Consider the following 12,024-nt stretch of genomic DNA (forward strand, 5'->3'; position numbering starts at 1 on the left):
GAATTCAGCAACACTAAACCAGCCTTACAACAAATACTAAAGGAACTTCTGTAGAAAGAAAAGAACAAGAGAAGAAGGAAAGAAAATAAGAGCAGTAAAACAAATCCAAAGTAATTAATAAAATGGCAATAAGAACATACACATCAATAATTACCTTAAATGTGAATGGACTAAACTCCCCAACCAAAAGACATAGACTGGCTGAATGGATACAAAAACAAGACCCATATATATGCTGTCTTCAAGAGACCCACTTCAATTCTAGGGACACATACAAATGGAAAGTGAGAGGATGGAAGAAAATATTTCATGCAAACAGGGATCAAAAGAAAGCTGGAGTGGCAATTCTCATATCAGACAAATAGACTTTAAAATGAAGAATATTTTCAGGGACAAAGAAGGACATTACATAATGATCAAAGGATCAACCCAAGAAGATGATATAAAAATTTTAAATATTTACGCACCCAACACAGGTTCACCACCATATATAAGGCAACAGCTAACAACCTTAAAAGGAGAAATCAACAATAACACAATCATAGTGGAGGACTTTAACACCACACTTACAGCAATGGACAGATCAACCAGACAGAAAATAAGGAAACACAGGCCCTGAATGATGCATTAAACCAGATGGACTTAATAGATATTTATAGGACATTCCATCCAAAAGCAACAGAATACACATTCTTCTCAAGTGCACATGGAACATTCTCTAAGATTGATCATATCCTGGGCTACAAATCCAACCTCAGTAACTTTAAGCAAATTGAAATCATATCAAACATCTTCTCCAACCACAACGGTATGCGACTGGAAATCAACAAGAAAAAAACTGCAAGAAACACAAACACGTGGAGACTCAACAACATGCTACTAAACAACCAATGGATCACTGAAGAAATCAAAGAGGAAATTAAAAAATACCTAGAAGCAAATGACAATGATGATATGACACTCCAAAACCTATGGGATGCAGCAAAAGCCGTTCTAAGAGGAAAGTTTATAGCACTATAGGCCCACCTCAGGAAACAAGAAAAAGCTCAAATAAACAAGCTAACTTTACATCTAAAGCAGCTAGAGAGAAGAACAGACAAGACCTAAAGTTAGTAGAAGGAAAGAAATTATAAAGATCAGAGCAGAAATCAATGAAATAGAAACAAAGAAAACCATAGAAAAGATCAATGAAACTAAAAGCTGGTTCTTTGAAAAGATCAACAAAATTGATAAACCCCTAGCCAGACTTATCAAGCAAAAAAGAGAGAGGACTCAAATCAGTACAATTAGAAATGAAAAAGGAGAAGTAGCAACAGACACCACAGAAATACAAAGGATCATAAGAGACTACTATATGTAACTATATGCCAATAAAATAGAAAACCTACAAGAAATGGACAAATTCTTTGAAAAATACAATCTTCCAAGACTAATCCAAGAAGAAATAGAAAAGATGAATGGACCAATCATAAGTACTGAAATTGAAACTTTGATTAAAAAACTTCCAACAAACAAAAGTCCAGGACCAGATGGCTTCACAGGCGAATTCTATCAAACATTTAGAGAAGAGTTAAAATCTCTCCTTCTGAAACTATTTCAAAAAATTGCAGAGGAAGGGATACTCCCAAACTCATTCAATGAGGCCACCATCACCCTGGTACCAAAACCAGATAAAGATTCCACAAAAAAAGAAAACTATAGGCCAATTTCACTGATGAACATCGATGCAAAAATCCTCAACAAAATACTAGCAAACCAAATCCAACAATACATAAAAGGATTGTACATCATGATCAAGTGGGATTTATCCCAGGGATGCAAGGGTTCTTCAATATCCACAAATCCATCAGTGTGATACACCACATTAACAAACTGAAGGAAAAAAAACATATGATCCTCTCGATAGATGCAGAAAAAGCCTTTGACAAATTCCAACACCCATTTCTGATAAAAACCCTTCAGAAAGTGGGCATAACGGGAACCTACCTCAACATGATAAAGGCCATATATGACAAACCCACAGCGAACATCACTCTCCATGGTGAAGAGCTGAAAGAATTCCCGCTGAGATCAGGAACAAGACAAGGCTGTCCGCTCTTGCCACTACTCTTCAATATAGTTCTGGAAGTCCTAGCCACAGCATACAAAGAAGTAAAAGAAACAAAGGAATCCAAATTGGAAAGGAAGAAGTAAAATATCCCTATTTGCAGATGACATGATACTATGCCTAGAGGATCCTAAAGATTCTACCAGAAAACTGTTAGAGCTCATCCACGAATTTGGCAAAGTCGCAGGATACAAAATCAATACACAGAAATCGATGGCATTTCTATATACTAACAATGAAAGAGCAGAAAAAGAAATTAGGGAAGCAATCACACTTACCATTGCATCCAAAAGAATAAAATACCTAGGAGTAAACCTACCTAAAGAGACAAAAGACCTGTACTCTGAACACTATAAACCACTGATGAAAGAAAGATGACACAAATAGATGGAAAGATATACCATGCTCATGGATTGGAAGAGTTAATATTCTCAAAATGACTATACTACCTAAGGCAATCCAAAGATTCAATGCAATCTCTATCAAATTACCAAGGACATTTTTCACAGAACTCAAACAAAATAGTTTAAAGTTTGTTTGGAAGCACAAAAGTCCCAGAATAGCCAAAGACATCCTGAAAAAGAAATATAGAGCTAGAGGAATCAGGCTCCCAGACTTCAGACTATACTACAAAGCAACAGTTGTCAAAACAGTATGGTACTGGCACAAAGACAGAAATATAGATCAGTGGAACAGGATAGAAAGCCCAGAATTAAACCCACGCACCTACAGCCAAATAATCTATGACAAAGGAGGCAAGACTATACAATGGAGAAAGGACAGCTTGTTCAGTAAGTGGTGCTGGGAAAACTGGACAGCCACATGGAAAAGAATGAAATTAGAACACTCCCTAACACCATACACAAAAATAAACTCAGAATGGATTAAAGACCTAGATATAAGACCAGACACTATCAAACTCTTAGAGGAAAACATAGGCCAAACAGTCATAAATGACAGCAACATCTTCTCAGATCCACCTTTCATCATAGTATTGACAACAAAAACAAAAATAAACAAATGGGACCTAATCAAACTTCAGAGTTTCTGCACAGCAAAGGAAACCCTAAACAACACAAAAAACAACCCCACAGAATGGGAGAAAATATTTGCAAGTGAATCGACTGACAAGGGATCAATCTCCAAAATTTATAAACAACTTCTGCAGCTCCATACCAAAAATACAAGCCTATCCAAAAATGGGCAGAAGATCTAAACAGACAATTCTCCAAAGAAGACATACAGATGGTCTAAAACACATGAAAAGATGTACAACATCACTCATTATTAGAGAAATGCAAATCAAAACCATGATGAGGTACCACCTTACACCAGCCAGAATGGCCATCATTCAAAAGTCTACAAACAATAAGTGCTAGAGAGGGTGTGGAGAAAAAGGAACCCTAGTATGTTGTTGGTGGGATTGTAAATTGGTGCAACCACTGTGGAAAGCAGTATGGAGATACCTCAGAAAACTAAACATAGAACTACCATTTGATCCAGCCATCCCACTCCTGGGCACCTATCCAGAGAAAACCACGACTCACAAAGACACATGTACTCCAGTGTTAATTGCAGCACTATTGTCAATAGCCAAAACATGGAAACAACCTAAATGTCCATCGACAGAGGAGGTGATCAAGAAGAGGTGGTACATATACGCAATGGAATATTACTCAGCCATTAAAAGGAACAAAATACCAGCATTTTTAGCAACATGGATGGACCTACAAAGGATCATGCTAAGTGAAGTCAGCCATACAATGAGACACCAACATCCAATGCTTTCACTGACATGTGGAATCTGAAAAAAGGACAGACTGAACTTCTTTGCAGAACAGACACTGACTCACAGACATTGAAAAACTTATGGCCTCCTGAGGAGACAGTTTGGGGGGTGGGGGGATGTGCTTGGGCTGTGGGATAGAAATCCTGTGAAATCAGATTGTTATGATCATTATACAACTACAGATGTGATAAACAAACAAAAAAAAGACTTTTTTTTGCACCCTAACATATGATCTGATCTGGAGAATGTTCCATAGGCATTTGAGAAGAATATGTATTTTGTTGCTATTGAACGATGTCTGTTAGGTTCATTTCATATAATGTATGGTTCAAGTATATGAATTCCTTATCATTTTCTCTCTGGGAGTTCCTGTCATGGCTCAGTGGTTAACGAATCCAACTAGGAACCATGAGGTTGTGGGTTCGATCCCTTGCCTTGCTTAGTGGGTTAAGGATCCGATGTTGCCGTGAGCTGTGGTGTAGGTAGCAGACATGTCTCAGATCCTGCATTGCTGTGGCTCTGGCATAGGCCGGCAGCTACAGCTCAGATTGGACCCCTAGCTTGGGAACCTCCATATGCCGTGTGTGCGGCCCTAGAAAAGACCAAAGAATAAAATAATAGTAATAATAATTTTCTCTCTGTATGATCTGTTCCTTGCTGAAAGAAGGGTAAATAATTCCCTACTATTATTGCATTGCTGTTTATTTTTCCATTTAGATCTGTTAATATTCACTTAATAGTATGTTGATGTTAGGTATATATTTTACAATTGTTACAGCCTTTTGATGAATTGACTTCTTTATCATTAAACAGTAACCTTTTTTATCTTCCTACAGTTTTTGACTAAGTGTGTTTTGTCTAAGCATAGCTACCCATGCTCTCTTTTGGTTTCCATTTGCATGGTATATATATTTTTTAGAGCCCTTCACTTTGACTTAATGTGTGTGCTTAAAACTAAATTGAGTCTTTCTTATGCAGCGTATAGTTGGGCATTGGTTTTGATCTATCCAGCCATTTCACATCTTTTGGTTGGAGAACTTAATCCATTTGTACTTAAAGTAATTATTGATATATGAGGATTTACTATTACCGTCTTTTGTTTTCTGGCTGTTTTGTAGTTTCTTTGTGTCTTTCTTCCTTTCTTGGTCTCTTCCTTTGTGATATGCTTTGAATCCTTTCTTCTTATCTTTTGTACACCAGCTATAGGTTTTTACTTTGTGGTTATGAGACTTGCATAAAACATGTTATAGCTGTAACAGTCTATTTTAAGTTTATAACAACTTAACTTCCATCATATGTAAAAACTCAACCATTTTACTTCCTCCCCGCCACGAACATTTAGTGTCCTTTATTTCACAATTTATGTGTTTTAATATTGTGTATCCATTAGTAAGTTAGTATAGCTATGGCTGTTTTTCATACTTTGTCTTTTAACCTTTATATTACAGTTAAGTGATTTATATACCATTATTACAGAATTAGAGTGTTCTGAATTTGACTATATACTTCCCTTTATCAGTGAGTTTTATATTTTCATGATTTTAAGTTACTAATTAGTTTCCTTTCATTTCGTCGTCAAGAAGTTCCTTTAGCATTTCTTGTAAGGCATATGTAATAATGAACTCCCTCAGCTTTTGTTTGGGAAATTCTTTATCTGTTCCTCACTTCTGAAGGACAGTTTTAATATGGGTAATGTATTCTTGGTTGGCAGATTTGTTTGTTTGTTTGTTTTACTTTCAGCACTTTGGTTATATTATCTCCCTCTTGAGCTGCAAAGTTTCTACTGAAAAATCTGCTGATAGCCCTTTGCAGGCTCCCTCATGTAGGAGGAAATTTTTTCTCAGGATAGTTGTATAAATCTCTACAGACTAACACATGAAAGAAAACAAACTGGTGTGGTATATTTCCTCCCACTGCTATTTCTTTACCCAATTTACTTATCCACTTGCTGAATCACCTACCTAGTCTTCAGGGTCCACTCCATAGAAATTTGTTTTAATAACACATTATAAATTGTGCATATTGGATCAGTTTCCACGTGAAGGGAAGAAGTTGAAGTTCTATTGGCAATTAAGAAAAGCTGTTTTTGATCCTCAGGTTGAACAACTTTGGTTGTTTCCTCTGTCCTGTTACCTACTTTGAATTGTGTACTATCTTCTGTCAGGCCTGGTTATTAGATGTTGGGCTATTATGTGTTCTGATTTATGCCTTTGATAGCCAGTAATTATTTAGGTTTTTTTTTTTTCTTTGTCCTTTTAGGCCACACCTGCAGTATATGGAGGTTCCCAGGCTAGGGGTCTAATCAGAGCTGTTGCTGCCGGCCTATGCCACAGCCACAGCAATGTCAGATCTGAGCTGTGTCTGCAGCCTACAAGACAGCTCACAGCAACGCTGGATCCTTAACCCACTGAGCGAGACCAGGGGTCAAACCCACAACCTCATGGTTCCTAGTCAGATTCATTTCCTCTGCCCCAGGATGGGAACTCCAATTCTTCAGTATTAATTAATTTTATAAGTAAACGTTAAGCTCTAAATATCAGGTGAAATAAGATACTAAACAGCTATTGTCTTCAAAGAGTTCACTCTCCAGAGGGGGAAGTAGGCATTAAGTGAACTGAAATGTAATGTGTAAGTGTCATAAGACAAGTGTGATCACAGAGCAAGTATTACCCCACCTTTGAGATATATGTGCCTGTGTTTACCACTTCTAAAATGTGTGTGTTGGGGCTCACAGTTGATACTCATTTTATAAGTTTGCTGGGTTGTTTTAACTGTGTTTAGTTAATGTTTTCAGGGAAAGACATTGTTTCACTTTCATTTTAATCCAAACAGCGCATTAATGAGCTATTTTGTTAAGAGTAGTAGCAGCATTTTTTGAGGACTTGTTAGATGCAGGATGCCAAACTCTAAGTTGAGTGCATGTAGAGTGATAAAGCACAGTCCTCCTTTGAAAAGGTGAAGTCTTCTTGGGGAAATAACATTTAGAGAGAAAGTAAGTACAATACTTGGCAGCTTAAATTTCTTCTGGCGCTATAGTTTTTACTGCACCGTCATATTTATTCTTAGTGTTAACCCTATAAGGCAAGTTATTGTAAGCACTCACTTAATGGATAAGAAAATTTACTGGCTTCCCACAATCATACAATGAATGTGTGGCAGCCACAGCTCTCCAGGTCACCTGAATTTAATCTACAGCCCTTCCTGTCTTGACATAATAAGAACTGAGTAGTTCATGTAGAAATCAGAGAATAGGGCCTCGCAAAACCTGTCTGGACACCAAAGAGTATTTCTAGGATTTGGTGCACAGCGAAAAAGTGGAGTCTGGGCTGGGCCAAGACCAAAGACTGAGCAAAGAGCAGAAAACGAAATGTCTGGGTTGAGAAAAGCCCAAGAAGCAGAATCTGAAGGGAAATCTGAGGTGAGAGCTGGCAGGGATTTTGTGGAGACAAGGCAGGAGGGCTGGGGATTTGTGAGGGCAGCTGTCAGCCCAGCCAATTACAACTACATCGCCCCTTTTGAAGACTGAGTCCCTCCCCTGCTGGTCTTAAAGGTGAATAGCATCCTGAACCTCAGTTTTAACAGAGATGGAAAGGTGTCAAGATGTTTATTTTTATTTTGCATGGATTACACTATCGTATGTTATGGTTGATGTAGGCTTGGCCATAATTTCATATGTTTTATTTTTAAGGTATATATTTTAGAACCTACCTTTTTGAACTCTATACTTTGATGAAATGCCACATTTCAAGTGGTCAGTAGCCACAGGTGACTAGTTGCTCCCTGTATTGTACAGAATGGTAAATGTGGGTTCTTTTTTCAAAGAGATATTTTGAAGTAGTAATGCCCATGTAAAAATACTCAAAGTGTTCAGACAGTAAAAAATGAAAAGTGAAAGTTTGTTTCACTGCCTCCCTCTCAACCACTGTCCTTCCTCCAAAGGTATCTGCTATTAAACCTTTCTCTTGTACTCTTCTGGGGAAAGAAAAGCATGGCTTATCAAAATTTTTCAGATATATACCTTTTTTTTTACATTACACAGTTGATTATACTAGGTATGCTGTTTTATATCTAAAATTTATTAAAAATCTCTCTTAGAGATCTTGATATAGTAATATATTTAGCTCTAACTCCCAGTTTTGCCTTGTTTCCAGGGTTTTTTTTCACCCATCCAAACAGTGCTATTGTTAACTTAAAAAAATTACACAATCTGAAAGTTGAGAGTTAAATTGGGGTGAAATTAGGACCTAAGCCTGAGACTCAGCATCTCAGATAGCCCTGAGAAACTGCTCCGAGGAGGTGAAGGGGGAAGCTAGGATATAAGAGTTTTTGGAACAAAGGGAAAGTAATAGGAACAAAAGATTTACAGAAAACCATATTTATAGAAAAAGATTTACAGAAAAATTTCTTTGGGAAGAAGTGAAGGTCTGGACTTACTGTAATCACTCCCTTGATATGCACCTCAGCTGTGGGCCAGTCTTCTTTGTTTCTTGCCTGAGTTCCCTCAGGGCTCACAGGCCCAACCTTGGTAGTGGCTGTTCTCACAGACGACCACCACAACTTTTTTGTCCACTTAACTACAGCCCAGGAGCTCTGAAGTACTGCCCCAAAGAGGGAAGGGGAAAATATCAAGGTATGTCATGGAAGTGAAGGGGGAAGTGCAGGCAGCCATGCACACATATTGCAGAAGCTTGCTGCTGGTCTCATGAAGGTTACTACTCACCACAGACTTCAGTCATCATTGAAGGATTTTAGTGTTTTTGTAGATATGAGGAGATGCAAGAATTGGGTTCATAAAATCTTTTGCTAAAAATATGTAAGAAGAAGACCCAGTCTTCCAGTTTTCCAAGAGCACAAGGTGCCTCTCCTGGTCTCCACCCTGAGCTCTGCTCAGGGGGTGCTGTGGGTCTGCAGCTTCAGTGGCTCATGTTTTACTCCATGTACAGGCTGATGACAAGTGCCAAACTTCAGTTCACACTATGATATATATGGTTTGTCGAAACGATTCCTAGCAGTGCAATTGCTGGATTGAAGAATGAGAACACAGCCTCCTAAGGAGGCCTCCCTAGTGGTCCTCCTTACTGTTTCTAAGCAAGGATGGAGTTTAGAATCTGGGGCAAGGGTAGGGCATAAACCACAGGGACTGGACAAAAAGGGAATCATGGATAAAGTAGAAACTCTGGCTGTGAGACAAGATGATAAATATTTGCACCAATAGTCTTAAGGGTGGCCTTTAAGTTTAATCTGTACAGTCCCTTCTGGGAGTTTTAAGAAAAAAAGCTTTAAATGTCAGTGTATTTTATTGCAATCATAAAAATATGTATATATATTTTTTATCACTGCAATTGTGTTCAGTTTTATTATAAAGATATTGCGTATTTATTATACATAGTTTGGAAAAACGCAAGAAAGAATAAAGCAAAAAACAAATTTTAGCCATATTCAGAGAAAGCCAGTGTTAAATATTTTAATTTCTTATTTCTGTATATGCATTAGTTTTTACATATTCAAGATCATATTGTAATATACATGTGTTTATATCCAGACTTCCCTTTATCATCTTGATCTTACTGATTTTATTTTCTTTCTTTCTCTCTCTCCCTCTTTTTCCCTCCCTCTTCTTCCTTTCTTCCTTCCTCTCTTTCTCTCTTTCTTCCTCCCTCCCTCTTCCTTCGTTCCTTTCTTTCTTTTCCTTTCTTCCTTCCTTCCTTTCAGGTAATAGAAATCTAACATTGTTTTGGAATGAATTTGGATACCAGAATAATAAGGATACTGAGAGATCTTTAGATTCTGTTCAATATCAAAGAAGACAAGCCATGGCCATCCCATTCATTATTCAGTGTGGTGAGCATTGAATTCAGTTTCAATTAGCAGACATTCACTGAGTTCCTGACATGCAGGTCCTTGTGTTAAAAAATGGGGCATGAAGAAGACAAAGGTGGGTAAGACAGGGTTACTTTCAAGAATGTTAGGATCTAGATGAAAGGTTAAGATGAGCATGACATTACTTGTGATAGAGGTTAAAATAATGTAAATGATGTAAAAGAATCATCAAGTTCTTTGAGGATCGAAAGAAAAAAAGAATGGGGAAGTTGAAGTTAGGTTTCATGACAGAGATAATCTTTGCCATGGTCTTTAAAGTAGGCTTTTGAAAGGCAGAGATATAACTGGAAATGTATGTTAATATCAGATGTACACTTCAGCTAATGTTTTTGTGGTAAATGATAGAAACAGTCATTTTTATATTTTAATACTTAAAATTCTAATTATGTTAAATAATAGTAGACACTTAGCAATTGACTCTTGAGTAAGTGATGAATAAATAATAGAAGACAGAACTATTGGATTGAGTAAACATGTTAAACAACCTTGAATGTCAGGATAAGAAGTTTTTACTTTAATAAGCAATTGGGAGTTTTTAAAAAGGAGAACAATATATTGTGTCTCTACTGTCTGCAGAAAATCTGCTGTCCGGTAGGAAAGACAGTCAAGCAAACAAAAAAGTACACTGTAGTGTGTGAAATGTTGTAATTATTTGCATAGGGCTAAGTGAACACCGCCCCAACCTTGAGCCTGCGGTGGTCCAGAGAGGACTTGACTGGTTAGATGTCACTGGTAGTAAGGTTGCTCTGAAAGTCAGTGCAGGATGATTTGGAGGAGGGTTAGAGCAAAGGTTAAGGTCGGGCCTCTGATAAAACTACTGGCATAATTCAGGATCCAGGTGAGAAATCATAAATGTCTAAATAAAAGCATGACGGTGAGATTTAAGACAAACACACACGACAAACACTTAGAAGGTATGATTGAGGAAATTTATGACCATAAGAAACAAACTATTGGATGATAATATTAATGGCTAAAAATGACTATGTTTTTGATATGTGCAAGGTACTGCCAGATTCCAATCTCCAGTATCTGAGAGCTGTGTGAAATTGGGCAAGTTCCTTAATTTCTTGAAGCTTTAGTGTTCTTATTTATAAAATGAGGTTAGTATTTATAGCTACATAATATAGTTTTGTAAAAATACAATTAATCAACACATGTAAAGTTTACTAAGTGCTTAGGAGGATAGTGCTTTAGGGTTCTCCAGGGAAAGAGAACGAGTAGGATAGATGGATTTATTGGATGAATACATGGATAGATACAGATAGATAGATACGTAGGTATTTATTAATTACAGGGATTTGTCTCAAGTGATAAGGAGGCTAACAAGTCCCAAGATCTGTAGTTAGCAAACTGGAGACCCAGGAGAGCCATTGGTTTGATTCCAGTTTGAGTCTGAAGTCGCGAGAATCAGGAAACTCATTGATGTAATTCCAGTCTAAATGTTGACAGGCTCCATACCCAGGAAGAGCTGATGTTTTCGTTCTAGTCTGAAGGCAGGAAAAAAACTGATGTCCCAGTTTAAGACAGTCAAAAAGAAGTCACTTGCAAGAGGGTTAGCCTTTTCTGTTCTATTCAGGCCTTCAACTGACTTGTTGAAGCCCACTCATATTAGGGAAGATAATCTGCTTTGCTCATCTACCAACTGAAATGTTAATCTCATCCAAAATACCCTCACAGATGGCACTCAGAATAATGGTTGCCCAAATATCCAGGCACCCCCTGGCCCATTCAGATTGACCCATAAAACTAACCATCATGGATAATGTCTAGCAATGTTAGTAACTTTTATCATGTTTATTATGTCACTCCTCCGGAATCCTTTTACATAAGTACTAATAACGTAGAAGTAATTTTTCCAAGATCATAGAGGGGGTCATTGTGGAACTATTCAGATTCTTAAGCACTGTGCAAACTCTCTCCACCTTAGACAGAGAAGTATTTACCTAAGACCCATTCGCAGTGTGTCTGGAGGGAATTCAGGGTTAAAGTGAGGTGTAACCTGGAGAGATTCAAGTGCCTTGGTCCTACAAGAGAGGAAGGGACAAAGAAGTCAGGAATTGTAGACAGGAGAGTGAGATAAGAGCTGTGTGTGAGGGGGAGAACAGAACAGGGAACTGTGTAAATGATAGAGCTTGATTTTTCTTGTTAGGTTAGTCATATGGTTGGAGATGGACAGTGGTATTGTCAGTAGATACATCATAGGTCAGAAAAAATGGGAGAGCCAGGCTACTAGAAGTCTTCATGT

General features: G+C 37.6%; 1 protein-coding gene across 1 annotated transcript in view; it reads left to right on the forward strand.

Annotated features, from left to right (window-relative positions):
* Positions 1 to 12,024, forward strand: part of MORC1 (MORC family CW-type zinc finger 1) — a 172,494-nt gene that overhangs the window by 79,446 nt on the left and 81,024 nt on the right. The window contains 1 exon segment of the mRNA XM_047752969.1: positions 9,609 to 9,737. Coding sequence (XP_047608925.1) covers positions 9,609 to 9,737 — 129 coding nt within the window.

Source organism: Phacochoerus africanus, chromosome 1 (assembly GCF_016906955.1).
Source record: "Phacochoerus africanus isolate WHEZ1 chromosome 1, ROS_Pafr_v1, whole genome shotgun sequence".
NCBI classification, from domain to species: domain Eukaryota; kingdom Metazoa; phylum Chordata; class Mammalia; order Artiodactyla; family Suidae; genus Phacochoerus; species Phacochoerus africanus.